This window comes from Emys orbicularis, chromosome 1 (genome assembly GCF_028017835.1).
Source record: "Emys orbicularis isolate rEmyOrb1 chromosome 1, rEmyOrb1.hap1, whole genome shotgun sequence".
NCBI classification, from domain to species: Eukaryota; Metazoa; Chordata; order Testudines; family Emydidae; genus Emys; species Emys orbicularis.
In genome coordinates this window covers 114,339,592-114,358,561 of record NC_088683.1, presented here as the reverse complement: position 1 = coordinate 114,358,561, position 18,970 = coordinate 114,339,592, and the positions used below count along the sequence as shown (strand labels likewise).

General features: G+C 49.3%; 1 protein-coding gene across 1 annotated transcript in view; it reads left to right on the top strand.

Moving 5' to 3' along the window:
• Positions 1–3,359: 3,359 nt before the first annotated feature.
• Positions 3,360–18,970, top strand: part of LOC135881381 (sodium- and chloride-dependent betaine transporter-like) — a 77,873-nt gene continuing 62,262 nt past the window's right edge. The window contains exons 1-9 of the mRNA XM_065408066.1: positions 3,360–3,507; positions 4,154–4,288; positions 5,051–5,191; positions 8,101–8,188; positions 10,513–10,645; positions 13,949–14,083; positions 16,572–16,675; positions 17,728–17,852; positions 18,356–18,468. Of these exons, the coding sequence (XP_065264138.1) occupies positions 3,360–3,507; positions 4,154–4,288; positions 5,051–5,191; positions 8,101–8,188; positions 10,513–10,645; positions 13,949–14,083; positions 16,572–16,675; positions 17,728–17,852; positions 18,356–18,468 (1,122 nt within the window). The remainder of the gene's footprint in view (positions 3,508–4,153; positions 4,289–5,050; positions 5,192–8,100; positions 8,189–10,512; positions 10,646–13,948; positions 14,084–16,571; positions 16,676–17,727; positions 17,853–18,355; positions 18,469–18,970) is intronic.

Here is an 18,970-nt window from a genome sequence, read left to right as displayed (position 1 = left end):
AATGAAACGGATACCTGGCGAGAAGTGGGATAATACAGCAGAAGGGTTGGGAGGGGGGAGTTGGGCAGAGAGCAGGGGCAAATATTTGGAAAGGTTTGGTGGGAGATCTAGGGTCCTTATTCAGGGATTAGGGTCCAGGCCTTTCCTCAACTGTTTTGGGGTCCCAGATCCCTGCCCTCCTGTGCCTTTTCCTCAACTGCCTTTCCCCCTACCGCTTGGTCTGGTCACGGGTTTCATTGGATCTCTGGGTCCTGGACATAGTGACTCGGGGCAATACCCTGCAGTTCATGGCCGCCCTCCCTTCCCGCCCCCCCCCCACCCCTCATTTTCTCGTCCCTCTTCAGGGACCCTTCTCACGAGCAGCTCCTCATTCAGGAAGTAGAGAAGCTCCTAGGCTTGGAGGCTGTGGAGGAGTTCGTTGGGACATGGAAGGAAGATGATTCTACTTCCGCTACTTCCTAATCCCGAAGGCCAAAGGAGGCCTCGGGCCCACCCTGGACCTGTGTGGCCTCAACAAGTCTTTCAAGAAGTTGAAGTTCCGTATGGGCTCCCTGGCCTCCATCATCCCCTCCCTGGATCCGTGGGACTGGTATGCCGCTCTCGACTTAAAGGACGCTTACTTTCATGTCTCCATATTCCCGGGCCACAGGCACTTCCCGCGCTTCAGAGTGGCCGGGTGTTACTTCAAGTTCATGGTGTTACCCTTTGGCCTGTCCTTAGCCCCCCGGGTGTTCATGAAATGTGTGGTGCCGGTAGAAACTTCCCTGAGACGTCAGGGGGTCCAGATCTTCCTGTATCTCGACAACTGGCTCATCAAGGGCAGGTCTCTGGGGTAGGTCCAATGGAGCCTCGACCTGGTGCGATCCATCTGCGACGATCTGGGCTTGTTAATAAACATAGAAAAGTCCATGTTAACGCCAGTCCAACACATATTGTTTATCGGAGCAGTTCTCGACTTCACGCGAGCCAGGGCCTTCCTTCCAGAGGCATGCTTCCAGGCCATGTCGGACTTGATTGCCCACATTTAGAGCCATCCGCTTACCACAGCCCACATGTGCCTGAAATTGATGGGCCACATGGGCATGTGCACATGCGTGGTCCACCATGCCCATCTTCATCTACAACCTCTGCAGGCATGGCTGGCCTCAGTCTATATTCCCAGCACACACGCCCTGGACCGAGTGGTCACGGTGCAGAGCCACGTCCTTCGTCCTTGGACTGGTGGCTGGATCGGGAGTTGGTGTTGCAGACTTTGTGTCCCCATCTCCGTCGCTTACCTTGGTTTCAGACGCGTCAGACCTGGGCTGGGGAGCCCATCTGGGTGAGCTCAGCACCCAGGGCCACTGGCTTCACAGCGATCTGGCCCTTCATATCAACATCAGGGAGCTGAAAGTGGTTTGACTGGCCTGCCAGGCATTCTTGCCCCACCTGAAGGGCAGGGTGATGCAGGTCCTGACGGACAATACAGCCGCAATGTACTACATCAACAGGCAGGGCGGAGCCATCCACCTGCCTGGAGCCAAGAACTTCCTGGCAGATCGCCTCAGCAGGACTTTCTTGTCTAGTCACGAATGGTTGCTTCATCCAGGGGTGGTCAGTCTGATCTTCTGCAGGTGGGAGACTCCCCAGGTGGACCTGTTCGCATTCAGACAGAACTGGAAGTGCCATGTGTTCTGTTCTCTGCAGGGCAGGGACAAGGGCTCCCTGTCAGACATCTTTGACCAGATCTGCTTCACAGAACTACGGCAACCTGCTGCATCCGAACCTGGAGTCGCTGCACTTGATGGCTTGGCTGCTGCATGGCTGAGTGTGGATGAATGGGGGTGTTCCGCTGGTGTCCAGCAGGTCTTGCTGGGCAGCAGAAAACCATCCACCAGGGCTAAATATGTGGCAAAGTGGAAGCAGTTCATGTGTTGGGCCACGGACCAACACATTTGTGCAGATGAGGCCCCACTGCAGGACATCCTGGACTATTTACTGCACCAGAGACTGTCGCTAACTTCGATCAAGGTACACTTGGTGGCCATTTTGGCTTTCCACCCTCTGCTTCGAGGCGGATCAGTCTTCACCCATCCCATGACGGGGAGCTTCCTGAAGGGGTTGTAGAGCCTTTACCCGCATGTAGGAGACCCGGTTCCCCCCTTGGGACCTGAATCTTGTGCTGTCCAGGCTCTTGTGCCCCCAACTTCGAACCCTTGGCTTCCTGCCCCCTCCTGCTAGGTCTCTTTCTTGGTTGTTATAACTTCGGCCTGTAGGGTGTCCGAGATCAGGACGATCACATTGGAGCCACCCTAGACGCATAGGTGCCACTTTTCCTGTCGCCGGTGGGTGCTCGGCCACCTCCGGCCCCGCCCTGAGTCCACCCCTGCCCCGCCCCCATTCCATCCCCCATTGGACTCCTTCCCCAAATCCCCTCCCGGGCCCTACAGGTACCGCTAAGGCAAAAATCTCTGACGTCCGCGCACATGGGCACATGCACACCTAGAATGGGATGGACATGAGCAACACATCTCGAAGAACAACAGTTATGAAAGGTAGGTAATCATTTTTTTCTCTTGTTATTGAGGGAGACTTAGGTCAAAGGAGTGTGTTTACATTCTGCTCCCATGACATGCTATGATGTAAAAAGCTTTGTTGGCTAGTGGGTCAAAAAATAGTAATTCAGGACTCCTGGCAATGTCTGGAAATAGGACAATAGGATTTTCCATACTTGTTTAGACACTTGATCCAGCAAATTCACTATCCTGCCTCTGACAGTGGCCAGTATCAGATATGTTACTCGAGAGGAAGGCAAACACCCTGTAATTCACCTGGTCAATTGTACAATATTGCGCACTCTGAGGGAATTCTTCCTGATCCCCATAGATGTTTTGATCAATGTATCTCCCCACAGCATTTACTTTGATTGCTTTTCCCTTTCCTGGAATTATTGGTCATAAAATTATATCCGGAGATTTTAAAAAGGTTTTGTCATCAGTGACAGGGAGGCTATTGGGAATAAGAGGATGGGGATGAGGTGGGTCTAGTCAAAGGGAGGTGGAGATGAAGGTGGGGCCAGGATTCCGTTTCAGCTGATGACTCAATTTGCTTCCATCTTCTAAGAAACAGCCCCTTCCATGGTGCAGCTAGTTCTCAGATGGAGTTTCCCTGGACTATGCTGGGAATTGCCCTGAGCTGAGGCTTCTGTCACAACAATACGAATGTGTCCAGTTGGGTGGCTGAGTCCCTTCCAGGCTCATTTCACCTGTGTGTCCTGTAACAGCTTCTTACAGTCTGTGTTCTGTTTTCCCTCCCAGTTTCCCCTGCTCTGTTGGGCCTTGGAAAGTAAAGCAGCTGTGGAGGCTGAGCCCCATGGGGGCATGGTGCGGCTCGAAAAGGAGAAGCCAGAAATGGAGCCAAGAGACCAGTGGAATAATAAAATGGAGTTTATGCTCTCCATGTCTGGGAAGATCATTGGCCTGGGCAATGTCTGGAGATTCCCTTATCTCTGTTACAAAAATGGAGGTGGTAAGTCCATAAAAGCCCAGTCTGTGTGAGATGTTGGCCCAGGAGGACCCAGTTTGGATACAATAAGATTTCCTCTTATCTTCCCAAACCTTTGCTCATACCAGTTTTAAGGGCTGAAAAGTATAGTCAACGTTTATTTTCTGTGTCTTTTTTTGTCTTCTTGCCATTCTGCTCTTCCAGGTTCTGGCCAGGACCAGACGCAGAAGTGCTGAAATAGCACGAGGACGGGGGTGCTTGTGGTATTTCCAGGACAAGAAGAAGAAAGCCGAGAGGCTGTTCTCTTGCAAGATCCAGGGCCGCCCAGAGGGGCAATTTTCCCCAGGCCCTGGGCCCCGCAGGGGCCCCCAAAAGAATATAGTATTCTATAGTATTGCAACTTTTTTTTATGGAAGGGGCCCCCGAAATTGCTTTGCCCCAGGCCCCCTGAATCCTCTGGGCGGCCCTGGCAAGATCTGCACAGTTTTGCAGGCCCACCAGGTCCATTTAGTTCAGATAGACATTTACATTCAAGGGTGTTTACCTGAGCCTTGATGGTACATCTCGCTTGTTAGTGTACCTGGTAATGGGTGATTATGATAATGTCGAGTAGTAAAGATTCCTCCATTTGCTACCCACTCTCTCTCTCTCTCTCTCTCTCTCTCTGCAGGTGCCTTTTTTATCCCCTACCTCATCTTCGTCTTCACCTGTGGGATCCCCATGTTCTTCCTGGAGACAGCACTAGGACAGTACACCAGCCACGGAGGGGTCACCGCCTGGAGGAAGATCTGCCCTCTCTTTGAAGGTGAGTCAATGAATGGCTTTCTCGGGTCCACGATGGTAATTTCTGGGTCTCATGGGTTTTTGTGTGAAAAGTTTCAAAAGGTCTAGTTTTTGTTCTGAAGCAGAACAAAAACAAATGATAAAACCTGGACTTTTTTGTGAAATGGAATTCTTGTTTTCTGAACAGCTCTACTTTAAAACCGCAGAGAATTAACCTCACAACTATCCTGAAGTTTTATGATCCCCATTTTACAGACGGGGAAACTGAAGTACAGAATGATTAAGTGATTTGCTCAGATTGGCATTTGCTGATATTCGCAGGGCCAGGATTAGAAGCTACCTCCTAGAATCATAGAAGATTAGAGTTGGAAGAGACCACAGGAGGTCATCTAGTCCTACCCCCTGCTCAAAACAGGACCAACCACAACTAAATCATCCCAGCCAGGGCTTTGTCAAGCTGGGCTTTAAAAACCAATAAGGATGGAGATTCCACCACCTTCCTGACCCTATGCTTTTGCTCTGGCCCCATTCTTTGGGCATGGGATGTAGTTAGCAGTGAAAACCCTTTTTATTTCTGATTTCTCCACCATGATGAACCACATCTGGATCTCCCACCCTCAACCTGAGTCTTACAGGATTCTTTGGTGAACCATATTGCTCATTAATCTGCCCTGCCCACAACTCCAGTGGGATGTGGCCTATGGCACTATTTGAAGCTAAAGTCTGATATATTTGGGGCTAGCCTGGGGGGCCATTTCCTAACCCCTGTCACTTTCCCTCTTAGGAACTGGTTATGCCTCACAAGTCATCGAATCCTATCTGAATATCTACTACATTGTCATCCTATCTTGGGTTATCTTCTACCTGTTCAGCTCCTTTACTGCTGTGCTTCCCTGGGCCACCTGTAATAATCCTTGGAACTCAGGTACAACTTCAGCTAGTCTGCTTCTGGAAAGAGGATCTGGGTTTGAAAACTTTCCATCAAAACTGCTTTTAGACAGAAATTGGGTATTTGATTAAACACATTTTTTTGCATTGTTTGCTTTATGTGGAAAATTTTGAATTTTCATTGAAATATTCAGCTGAAAACTAAAATATTTTGATTTCAATATGCAGTTGTGGGCCAAATGGGTTTCCTCATGTGCAGGGCTGGATTTACACCTTGCATGCTCCTAGGCAGGGTCCGCACACCTTCCCTGGTGTCTGGGTAGCTGCAGGGCCCTCTGGCTCGGAGCTCCCCACCCCCGCCCGCAGGGGCTCGGAGCTCCAGAGTCTCCTGCCACCCGTGACTTGGCGCTCCGGGGCCCCCCACTGCCTACGGAGGCTGGGATAAGTGGGGGCCTCCCCCCACGGCAGCCAGGAGCAGCAGGGTCCCCCCACCATTTGTGGCAGCTCGGATCCGGGGCCCCCGTTGCCAGGCAGCATCTGGGAGCTGTGGGGTGATCCCCAGCCACCCGCAGCAGCTGGGAGCTGTGGCAGATTAGCCACTGGGCCAACAGGGCCCATGCCCAGGGGTCCTGGTCAACTGGGGGCTCCCGGAAAAATGGGCACTCCGGTGCCCTGACCTGTTCCACTGCCCGCCCCGCACTCCTGCCCGGGAGCGGGGTCAGGGTGCGGGGGCTTGTCCCACTCCCCCCCCCCCACCCGGCGCTCTTGATGGGGAGCGAGAGAAGCCCCCCGCACCCTGACCCCTCTCCCCAGCATGAGTAGCGGGGTGAGGGGGAGGCAGAGCAAGCCCCTGTGCTCTGACCCCATTTCCCCAGCAGGAGTGGGGGTGGGAGGGACTGCAGGTGTAAGGGGTGGGGAGTGTCCCCCACTTGCTCTGGCCCAGAGCCCCACAAACCCCTTATCCGCCCCTGGACGGGAGCTCCAGGGGTCCCCGCTGCCTGGCAGCAGACGGGAACTGTGGGGTATCCCCACAGTGGCTCGGAGCACCTAACCATTGCGGGCAGTGGGGGTACTGCCACTTTTAACTTTTAGGCATCCCGCCATCCAACCCCCTCCACCACAGACAGGGCCGGCTCCAGGGTTTTTGCCGCCACAAGCGGTGGGGAAAAAAAAGCCGCGATCGAGAACGGCGGCACTTCGGCACTTCAGCGGCAGCTCCACCGCGCCGCTTTCTTCTTTGGGGGCACTTCGGTGGCAGGTCCTTCCCTCTGAGTGGGACCGAGGAACCCACTGCCGAATTGCCGCCGAAGAGCTGGACGTGCCTCCCCTTCCCCTTGGCCGCCCCAAGCACCTGCTTGCTGCGCTGGTGCCTGGAGCCGGCCCTGACCACAGACCCCGCACTGCCCCAACACACATATACCTCCCGCACCCCCCACTGCCCAGCGCCCCTCCACAAACCCCCCACTACCCAGAGCCTCTCCACAACCCTGCCAGAGACCTGCTCTGCCCCCCGACTGCACTCACCAGCCCCACTGGGAGGTGACTGTGTCTGCTGGGCTGAGCGAGGAGCGATCCAGCAGGGCTGCATGGGGCCATCTCTCGCTCAGCTGACTCTGGCCCCACCCCTGCTGGGACCTGGCAAAAATTGAATTTTTAGGTGCCCCTAGTCACATGCCTACTGTGCCTAATGGGAAATCCAGCTCTGCTCATGTGTCCATTCTTCGATATGGGCTGGGCTCCCCAGCTAGACTACTTCTCCCATGATGCACCATGGCCAGGATGCAACAGCCTCCTGACACCATGAGGAGAGACCATGGTGCATCATGGGTTAGGTAGTCTGACCAGGGAACTCAGCTCATAGCGGTAGCATGCAACATCCAAACTACAACTCTATGGCAGCATTTCTGAATCAAAATGTTTTGGTTTTCGATTTTTCATGGGAAATTCAAAATTTTCAGCAGCAAAAAAAGCCCATGTTCAGACCAGCTTTAGTCTGGAGTCCTCACCCCACTCTAAGCCATGGAAGGAGCTTTTCACTGGAGCTGGCACTGCCCTTATCTAGTGTAACGGGGTACAGCACAACCCACTCACTGCACCTCAGACCCTCAAGCATCTGGGCCAGCCTCTGTCACAGCAGAGAACTGTTTGTTCAGTCAGTCTTTGGCTCACTCAGGCCAGGTCTCTGCTAGGAGTTCACTGTCGAGATAGCTGCACCATGTACTGTACAGGTAAAGCACGTCTCATGTGGTTGCAGCTTATACTGGCAAAATTGTGCTTTTTCCAGTATAGCTTATTCCAGCTCACCCCCCCCCCCCTCGTTCCCTGAGTAAAATAAGCTTTCCTGGCAAAACTCTTAAAGTCTCAAATCAAGGTTGGATGTTTTTCTGAAAGATTTGCTCTGGGGATTATTTTGGGGAAGGTCTATGGCCTGTGTCATCCAGGAGGCCAGACTGGCTGGTCGCAGTGGTCCCTTCTGGCCGTGGAATCTGCGGATCTATGAAAGTTCCCCTCTCCATGTTCAGTCGACTCACAGTCCTTCCCTGGCCATACCCCTGACAGGGGTCACTGCCTTCCCCAAAGGGAGATCCAACTCCTGTAGCTCCAGAAGCAGAGCTTTATTTGTGGGGAAAGCCAGGGAAATTCCTCTCTGAGCTATCTCTTAACATTAAGTAACTTCCCAGCCTGGGTAACCATAGTCGCTGCCCCACAGTACCCTGCATTCCACAGCCATCTGGGTTCTATTCAGTAGGGAGCTTCCACTTCCCTCATCCCTCTGGCTGTTCCTGGACTAGGATTCTGGCAGTGGTGGGGGGAGAGTGATGTTTTACAGGGCAGCGTGAAGTGTTTGTGTGCAGCTGGAGTGAACAGGGAGGAGGCGGGAGAGAGCACAAAGGCTGAGAAACATGAGAATTCTCCGGGCTCACCGACTTGCTTCCTCCTTTGTAGATCGCTGCGTGGACTTTCTGAATCACTGTAACGTGGAGAACTGGACAGCGCCTGCTAATGCCACGTCCCCAGTAACTGAGTTCTGGGAGTACGTACCCCGGTTTCACACTCTTCTCTCCTCAAGCGGTCACAGCAGTGTGAATACTCCAAATGGAGTCTCTGTAAGGCCAAAAAAGATGTGCAAGTGCCACATCTCAGAACCCAGACCTATGGCACATTGCACATCATGGGGCACATGAGCACACTCACTGCACATGCAAACTTGCATACTGACTGGGCACACTGACTGACAGAAATCCATGGGGCACGTGGGCACTCCCAAGACACACGCTGTCTCACCCCATGCACCACACAGCCCCAGAGGTCAGACATAGACCCTTACCGAGAACATATGCACATACGCACATGGACACATTCTTTCTGACATGGCAGATGCACTCAGCACCCGCAGGTTGTGGATACACAGGGCCTGAACACATGTTGGCAGGGCCGCCCTGACAGACACCCAGCGGGCACGCGTGTATGCACACCAAGTGTGATGATCTATCTAGAGCAGGAGGCCAGGTGGGAGGGGGCTGGAAGAGATTCTGCAAAGATGCTCTGCAGTGAAGCAGGAAGAGACAAAGTAGCTTTTTCCCTTATTCTAATTGAGTTCTTTGTTCTTTGTTAGAGGAAAGCAACTTTTTCTGTGATTCTTTACGTCTGGGTACCTAATGCACCCCGTGAAACCACCCAGAGGGCAAACAGACGTAGCACCCGAGAGGAGTCCTGAAAGGAGAAATGCTGCAGAATACACTGTAGGGAATCATCCAGCACTGGCCCTCAAGGGGCGTGAACAATATGGGAGTTGTAATTGTAAGGACTCGCACTCACAACCGTGCCCCCCTCCCAATCTAGGGAAGTCACGGGAAGCAAGTGGGAATCAGGGGCTCAATCACAATAGCACGTTTTCATCCATCACTTTCAAAGTGCTTTGCAAAGGTGATCAGTATCCATTATCCCACTTAGCCTGTCTGGGTATGTCTACACAGCAACTAGACACTCACGGCTGGCCTGTGCCAGGCGACTCGGGCTTGCGGGGCTGTTTCATTGCTGTGTAGACGTCCAGGCTTGGGCTGGAGCCTGGGTTCTAGAACCCTGCCGGGTGGGAGGGTCCCTGATTCTGGGCTCCAGCCCGAGCTCAGGAATCTACATTGCAGTGAAACAGCCCCACAGCCCAACCCCCACGAGCCTGAGTCAGCTGGCATGGGCCAGCTGCTGGTTTTTCTTTGCTGTGTCTCAGCTTCCCCATTGGTGAAGTGACTTGTCGAATGCAAAAGGATGAGCCAGAGGAAGAGTTGGAACTTCAGTGTCAGGCTCCTGTGCCCTGGGACCATCCACCAATAGCTACAAAAACCATTGTGATTTCAGTACAACGTTGCCAGCTACAAGGGAGCCCCTAGAGTTTGGGGTGGGGGGGGGGGTTGGCCGGGAGGACATAGAGTTGTCATAGCTATTAGGGTAGTGAGAGGCTGCAGGGGAACTGTCTGGACATGGTGGTCAGTTCTCACATGGTCCCCGTTATGCTATGTCTACACTATGAACGGGGGTGTAGATATACTGATGCCAGCTCTCATCTGAGCTAACATGCGTAAAAGAGTAGAAATAGTAGTGTAGCCATGGTAGCATGGGCAGAGACAGCACCGTGCTAGATGCCCTGAGTACAAACCTCCTGAACTCCATGGGTACATAGTGGGGGCTGCTAGCACAAGCCACCCCTGCCCATGCTACCACGGCTACACTGCTATTGTCAGTGTGCTAACTCAGGTGAGTGTGAGGGCGAGTATGGCTGGGTGAAGTGGGAATCACCCCGCTCCCCCGCTCATCATGTAGACATAGCCTTAGGGAGCCTGGGTGCTGAGGGGAACCTGTAGGGATGAATGAGGGCCATAACCATAAGGGTTCCTGGAGAGAGCCATAGAACATGGGGTGGTTGGAGGAAAGAAAGTAGCCAGCAGGTGATTAGGAGCCATGGATGATACCAGGGGGCTGCAGGGGAGGCTGCTGATGGAGTGTGGCCTGAGAGGCAGCCAAAGGGATGGCAGTGATGTGAGATCGGGAGTGACTGTGCTGTGAATGGTTGGGGGCTGCAGTGGGGCTATTGAGGGCTTTGGGAGAGTTGGAGAGCCCAGGCTGACTAAAGGGTGAGGTGGAACTGCAGGGGCCAGGCTGCGAGGGGATTCCAGAGACACCTAAGGCATTGTGGTGACCAAGAATACAGTAATGCTGTCAGGGCTAGGGTGACTGGAAGCAGGAGTGATGGGGGAGATTGGGCAGCTGCGCTATGGGATGTGTATGAAAACTCTGGGCGGGGGGCTGCTGGAAGAGTCAAGTCTGGGATGTTAACCTTTCTCCCTCCTCCTGCACTGGCAGGAAGCGAGCCCTGGGGTTCACAGACGGTATTCACAATCTGGGCACTGTGCGCTGGGAGCTGGCTCTCTGCCTCCTGCTCGCCTGGGTCATCTGCTACTTCTGCATCTGGAAAGGAGTCAAGTCCACAGGCAAAGTAAGAGCAAACTCTGTCCCCTTAGTCCCTAAACCTCCTCCTAGCTACCATTATATCTCTTTCCCCCCTTCTTAGCCTTCTCCAGGATACAGAGAGAAGAAGAAAGGAGGCAGGGAACACACAAGACATAGGGCCATACTCGGATTGGCATGGGTGGGAGCAACTGCATTGAGGTCACAGCTGCTTACGCTGGGTCTGAATTTAGTCCATTATGAGAAGAGCAAAGAAAGTCAGTCAATCAGAGGGGAGACAAGGGAAAGATCTTAGAAGAAACGGTGAAGTCCTAGACCAGCATGGTCCACTGTAATGGGGAAACCTTGTGAAAGACGCTGCTTCACCATTAGCAACACACAATCTGGGCTGATGCACAGTCCCCAAGTGGTCTGGTGGCTTTTGCACCATTAACCTGTTTTAATGTCAAATCTCCAATCACCAATAATAATTAAACACCAGAGCTGAGTGAATATCCCACTAGAAATAATCTCCTTAGGGGGTTCATTGCGGTTACCTCCCACTTCCTCATTATTTCTAATTGCTCAGTTTGGGGGTTTCTGTCTTTTTTCTTTAACCCAATGGATTGCTCACAAACAGGGCGCTGCTGTGAGCATTCCACACTTGATACTGAAAATTTGAGCTGGGCTGGCTGGTTGTGATTGCATAAGTCACATGGTATTGTTTCTATTCCTGGATTGGATGAGCATAACATATTTCACATGGGAGGCTTAAAGAAGCCACTCAGGCTTCAATGGTGCAGGGCTGAAGTATAACCTCCTGAGCAGCAGTGAGGGTGGGTTATACTACTCAGGGTTGGTCTTGCACATTCTAGAGGACCTGTGACAATCGCTGAGGGGTGAGTGGCCAGTTTCTTCAATCCCCTTCTTCCATAAAAGATGTTTCCCACTATTTGCTCTCTCTCCATCCATGAAGCTCCCACTACTCTCAGCTTTTCCTGGTACAGGTATCGGGACGCATCCTTCACAATAGACACATCTCTTTAGTTCTGCGTCAATGAGCTGCTGAGTCCACAGGGCTGTCTTCATCTCCCATATTTACAACCTTTTTACCACTGTGCTCCTTGGTTCAACTCTCAGATGGGGATGTGTGGAGCCTGCAAGACTCTTTCCATTTAATGGAAATGTACTGAGTTGCTCTCTCCTGCTTGCTGCATATGTGTGGAGACCCAGGGGACTCAATTAAAACCCATGTCTCCTCCCCACTCTTCTCTCTTTGCACTTCAGAAAACAATCAAATACTGAAGTGTAAACATGCGGATTTAAAAAGATACTTTAAAATGATGTTGAAAAATTGGAAAGGATTCAGAAGAGCTACAAGAATGATCTGATGCCTGGAAAATCTGTCTTGCAGTTAAAGCCAACCTGGAAACGGTTTTCCTGTCCTGTGGAAACTTTTGAGATTTCAGAAAACTTTCCCATCTTGAATCAGGACAAAAGGTCAAAATATTAAAAATTTTCACAAACTGAAAATAAAAAAAAAATAATAATTCAATTTGGGTCAATTGAAACTTCTAGTTTCAATAATTTTGCAATGTTTCATTTCTCTTACAAGATTTCAACTTTTTTTTTTTTTTTACTTCCATTAGTTTAGTTTTCTAAACCTAAAATTGTTTTGAACTGGTAAGCCAGAATTTGTCATGTTGGCAATTGTAAAACTTTATATACAAAACATTTTGAGTACCAATTTGTGGAAACTGACCCTTTTCCATTAAAAATTTTGGTTTTGACAAATCAGCATATTTTGATGGGCAAAAATAGTTTGATCAAAATTTTTCCAACCATAACTACTGACAGTGAGAGACTAAAGAAAGTTCAATCTATTTATCTTAACAAAGAGAATGTTAAGAGGTGACTTGATCAGTCATAAGTATTTACATGGGCAGAATATTTCTGACAGTAGATGGCTCCTTAATCTAGCAAAGTCCCACAGTTGGCAGCTGAAGTTTGACCAATTCAGGCTAGAAATAAGGTGCAAATGTTTAACAGTGAGAGTAATTAACCATTGGAGCAATTTACCTAGGAATGTGGTGGATTCTCCATCATTCCAAGTCTTTAAACAAGCCTAGATGTTTTTCTACAATAAATTTTCTAGCTCAGTCAGAAGTTATGGGCTTAATGCAGAAATTGCTGTGTGAAATTCTATGGCCTGTGCTAACCATGAGGTCAGATTAGATGATCATAATGGTCCTTTCTGCCTTTAAAATCTAATAATCTGATGGGATGCTGTCAAGTAATTTAACTGTTCTGCTCTGTTTCTTACTGCCAGAAAAAGTTGTGCTTTGACATATTATGAACAAGCAGTAGAGAGATCACAGAATCTCTTAAGAAGTACATACCTTGGTTTAATATTTGCAGTGGTGTAAGATTATTTTCAGAGATCGTCTACAGAACTTTGTAGTCAACAGGAAGTCAACTCTTGACTGAAAGTTAATTTTTCATAGTCAATACTTAAAGGCCCGGTACCAGATACTAGAGCTGGGAGAATAATTCATATGAAAAGTCTGAATGAGTGGTTTTTCAAAACCAGTTCACTTTGGCCACATTTGTGTTCCTTTTGTGTTTACTTTCCTCATACTTCGAATAAATCTGGTTTACTAGCATAAATGTTCACAAAATGTGAATTTCAGAGACAAATTTCAGTGTCAGCAGTGCTTGTGTGCTCCTCCAATCAGGGAACAGAAACAGCACCATCTGACTTATTTGACCAATCACAGTCAATAACACAGTTAGACGTTTGAATATTTACGATCGATCCATAGTGTGAACAAAAATTCAAAAGGATATTATTTGAATGAATCTGAATAATGAATACATTTAGGGAAATTGCAGCTTGCTCACTGATATTCAATTCCAGAAGCAGAAAAAGGGGCTTGACGAATGATTCATTCTGCTCAAACCGTTCCCTAAACCAATGCATTTCATTTCCCACACAAAAGAGAGGACAGGAGGGCTTTACAAAACTGTGGTCAAGGCTTTCAAAAATACATCAAGATTTTGGGGGCTCTCAGATTAAAGTTGAGATGCCTTAAGGAGGCTAAATTTTTCAGTGTGGTAAGCAATCACGCTTTGAAAATTGCTGCCTTGTCCCCCTCAAATTCACTGCTCACTTTTGGAAATCTTGGCCATGAATAGAAATATTTTCATGACCTTTAATTAGAATTCAGTGAAAGCAGAGGCTTTGGGGATTTAAAGACTCAGGTGTTGTTAATAATAGAGTTAGGGGATTTGCTTTTGATGTATAATCTATAGGGTGACAACAGCTCGTTTTTATCCTTCTCTCTGCTTCCAGGTTGTTTACTTCACTGCCACATTTCCCTGCTTGATGCTTTTTGTCTTGCTGATTCGAGGGGTTACCCTGCCTGGTGCTGCTGAGGGGATCATGTTCTACCTGAGGCCAGACATTTCCAGGCTTGCAGACCCACAGGTGAGTGAATACAGCCTGATACTGTGAGGTGTGGAGAGACTCCAACAAAGTGGTGATGGGAAAAGCAGGGGTTCAGCACCTCGCAGGATCAGGCCTTAACTGACTGCTATCTAGATCAGGTTGGACTTCCCTCCCCTAAGAGACCGACACAATACTGAGGCCTCTTTAAAAGGGTTGATGGGGGAATCTCAGCCCAGCACAAATATAACCTTTTTGTCAGTGTATTTTAAACATATGGATGTGTTAGGTCATTCCCATTTAGGGGCTTGGCAAATGCAGAAGCATCTATGAAATATTCAGTATATGACAGATGGTTTTGTTGAGCCTTAAGTGAAATGATGATGAACAAACGGAGAAAAAAACCTCTCTCTGCATGCTCTCTGGCCCAGCTTGAGCTTTTCTTGGAAGAGGCTGGAGCTTCCTCAGGGAGACAAGCTTCCTAGTATAAGACAAACTGCAGTAGGTGTGTAGGTAACTATTGGAGCTACAAATGGTCAGTTTTTATAAACAGGAGCCCGTTTATTCTGAGATTCGCCATTTCTGGCATTTGCTGTGAAATCAGCACCTTCTTGCAGAATTGTGCTCCAGAATCTTGGCTTTAATTTAAAAAACATTATGTTTCTAGCCCTTATCCGTATGGGGGGGAAAAGCTGAGTTTGCAGATCTCCAAACTATTGTTCCATGCATCCCAATGGGGTGTTAATTCTGAGACCTAACGGAGGGTATTTAAACGTTAATTATTTCACTGCTGATTATTGTAGCAGAAGCAATCAGCTAATGTGCTTTTCCCACATCTCAAACTGTCTCCCGCATCTTCCCAGATGGCAAAAGGCCCAACTGCTCCTTACCCAGTTGCTAACACCTCCAGCTTCCCCCGATGACTTTCAGATGCAGTTATGTCTTGTCAACACAAAAATCGGTGACATGTTGAAAACATGGAGACAGCCTAAATTAAATGGAATTTTAATATGAAAATAAACAACACGGGTTGAGTGTTCTTTCGTGTTCAGTTAATTCATTAAAAACCTCCATTTTCTAATCTAAATGAAGTTGATATGAAATTTCTGGTCTGCCACGTGGGAGAGCTGCAGGAGCCAGACACCTTGCTGCAGAATTTGAGTCCAAATTCTGTGGAGAAGGTTGGACCTTGATTATAATGGGGGTAGGGGGGACAAGAGGGGGAAGGAGACAAGCGGGGAAGGTTCCTGGGTGAATCTGTAGGTCTGAATCCATGAGGGATCTCCGTTAACTCAAAACAGCAGTGGCTGGCTGCCTGTATTTGAAGGCCTGCCAATTTGCAGCCACTTGGAAGCCTGCTGGGCACCGTTTAGGGTACAGCAAGGATACTGGACAAGGTGTTCCTTCCTGGCTGTTAACTTGCTACTAATATCCTTCCCTGGCTGTGTGGAAGATTCTGAGCACTGCAGCCCATCTTTGTGGCTCTGTACACTAGCATCACACTGTGTGAGAGAAAGTGCTATCAATACAGTGAAGTGGAGGAGGAGCCAGCGGCTGAAGGCTGAAATAAACAACAAACTCTGCTGCTCTCGATGGGTGCTGGGATGAGTTAATGAAAACCATGGTGGTGATGAGATACTATGAACCCAACATCTCCTGGCTGCTCCCATTGTCCTGATCTTCCTCCACCCTCATGTGTAGGGAATACCAGGTGGTGTGGTGTCATATAAAGGTTTTATTGGCACTTGTTTGGGATGGCTTTGTGAGATACTATTGGTTTTTTCACTCCCAAGCAGCTAAGTGATCTCCAACTTGTGCTGGTACAGTCTTTAAACCATGCCACATCCCCATGCACCCTCTCTGTACATTCTCCGGGCCCTTTAGCTTAGAAAAAATGAATGGTGTTTGGGATTGATCTAGCCCCCTGAATCACTGCCTCGGGGGAACGGATGATGACAGCCCTCTTAGAATATGCCCTCCATCAGGGTAGCTGGTGAAGGACAGATTATGCAACAGACACCCTAGGGCAGGGATAGTCAATTATTTTTTGTCAAGGTCCAAATTTCCGGGTCAAGGTATAGTCCAGGTCCAGACTCCAGAGAAATATTTTCACACCCCAATAACAATAATGATGATAATAAGCAAATACAAAGATTTTGCGGTCCGTTCAGAAGTGTCTGGCAGTCCAGATTTGGCCCACGGTCTGCCTATTGACTGCCCCTGTCTGAGGGCTAAAAATCACTCTCCCTTCCCCACTCAGATCCGTTCTTCCTTGGATTATTTGAGAGAAGCCGTTGGGGTCCAGAAGGAAAATCCTCCCTTTTCATGGTGGAATCTTCACTCCAGTCCCCCAAGCTGGGACAATCAATCCAGAGACACGTCACACCCTGTATGGATTCTTCCCTTCTCTGCCTGATGTGGATTTCTCCATGTCTGACAGACTGCTGCCCTGAAGTGCGTGTACCCTGACAGGACTTCATCATTTATTTCCTTAGCCGTGGCTGGAAATCTCTGTCCTTTTCTGTTCTAGGTGTGGATGGATGCAGGCACTCAGATCTTCTTCTCTTATGCTATCTGCCAGGGGTGCCTGACAGCCTTGGGCAGCTACAACAAGTACAATAACAACTGTTACAGGTAGGAGCAGCCTGTGCCTCTCTCTCCCTCTCACATCCGGCTGAGGGCCGTGTGAGCAGCCGAGCAGAATGTGGTTGGAGCTGTGGCACTCACTGCTTCGAAATCAGGAGTGGGGCCCACGCCATTTCGTCCTATGCTCTTGTCAGCTCTTACAAGCTAAGCAGGGCTCAGCGACTGGATAGGAGACTACCCAGGAAAACCCAGGGACTACAAGAAATGCCTTTGGTGGCTCTGCCGGTGGCACTCTTCCATCTGGGCAGGGAGAGGGGGCACGGGAGTCCTGGAGGTGCCATTGTTGAGTTGATATGGGTATTGTAAAATGTTATCTGATGTGGAAATAAGATTTAGTAATGCATGTGGCCAAATTCAGTTCAGTTACCTGGGTCTGATCTTGGGGGAATTACACCAGATTCCCAGTGGTCTAAAGAAGAGGAGAATCTGCCCCATGGCATCAAATGCCTTATTAAAATCCCAGCCCCTTTAGTGCACCCTGTGTGTGTTTTAATTCGATCAGAAAGAGCAACAGAAAGGTTTGTCTGGCATGTCAGGTTCTTTTTCATCCAGTGCTTATTGCTTCTAGTTCCCTTTTCCTCTCAGGCCTGATCCCCAGCCCATTCAAGTCAATGGGAGTCTTTCTATTGGTTTCAGAGGGCTTTGGATCCCTTGTTATTTAAGGATCCTTTTTCTCTCAATATTTGTTCCATTGCTCTACCCTCATATGATTATTCCTGCTGCCCCTTGTTGTGCCAAGTCCCTAGTGACTTCACTGGGGCATCCTGCTTACAATATATGGCTGTAGCCCTCCGTCATTTTTATTGCCAAGTATAATCATGTAGTTCTTGTAGTGCCATGGGTCAAGGCTGTAGGCTGCCGAGTTCTGTTTTGGGCTGCTGGCCTCTGGAGGAGTCTCAGGCTAATGTTAGTGTAAGCAAGTGCATGGATTCATGTCCCATTCAGAAAGCTGAGCACAAAAGCAATTGCCCAAAGTGGTAAATTTGCAGAGGAAAACAATGGCGTCTCTCTCTTCTCTCTTTTTGGTTCTGCCCCAACAGGGACTGCTTCATACTATGTTTCCTGAATAGTGCCACCAGCTTTGTGGCCGGCTTTGCTATCTTCTCTGTGCTGGGCTTCATGGCACAAGAACAGGGCGTGCCCATTTCAGAAGTGGCCGAGTCAGGTAGGTGCTTTCTAAATGTGGCAGGGCCAAAAGGAAAACTTAAAACATGGGTGGACTTTTTAGGAATTGACACCTTTGAATATGAAGCCAACCCATGAGGTTAGCAGTGCTGCTACCTTGAACCAATCCTACATCCTCTGTAATTGCTAGTGTCCCCAGTCCAGTTGCCCAGAACAGCCTCTGCCTATTCTGCGGACTCAGAGGCCCTGTCATCCAGAACCACTGCTTTATTCTCTGCTATCCTGATGCACTTAGTGCCACTGTCCAGAAGCAGAGCTGCATTCCCTGTTGTTTTGAAATCCCTGATTCTTCTTTCCAAAACCAGCCGCTCAGCCCATGTCAGCAGTTATTATCCCGTGTGTCAGTGACCATTGCACGATACATTCTGGGGAAGTGAGGTCTTGGCAGGCTAAGTTTTTTAAACAGCACATCAAACCGGTCTCTGTGTTGCTGGGTCGTGTTGTTGGGGAAACCTCATCCTTACTCAGCTATCTGATTGGCAGGTCCGGGCCTAGCATTCATTGTGTATCCAAAGGCTGTAATGATGATGCCTGTGTCTCAGCTCTGGTCCTGCCTATTCTTCCTTATGCTGATCTTCCTGGGACTGGACAGCCAGGTACAGTAAATAACCCTCCTCTTTCCCTCTAACTCCAAGGTGTCTGTCACATGTTTGAGAGCCTCATGTAGATCATAACTCGTGGTTGGGAAATGGTGATGTGTCTCTCAGCCACCTGGAACACCTGTCACACATCCATGTTACTACTTCAGAATGATAATACTTAGAGCTGGCCAGTACATCCCAGCAGTCAGCTGGTGTTAGGTGTTATTCCTTAACAGTGACCTGCAGCACCTGTACCTTCCAGCATAAGTCTCTGACAATCCAGTGACAACCAGCAGCCACACTTCTTTGTCCTTCCCGCCAAGTCTGCCCTTAGGGGCTAGCAGTCATCCCTCAGGAACCAGGCACTTTACTACACATTTTGTGTCAATCTCCTCTAAGTTCACTAGGACTCCCTTTGTATTGTGACAAGCCCCATCTGTAACTGTAGTTTGATGGCAGCTCTGACTGTACTACGAGTGTTCTTGATTCCAGGTGTGACTTGTGACCTGCAGTACCC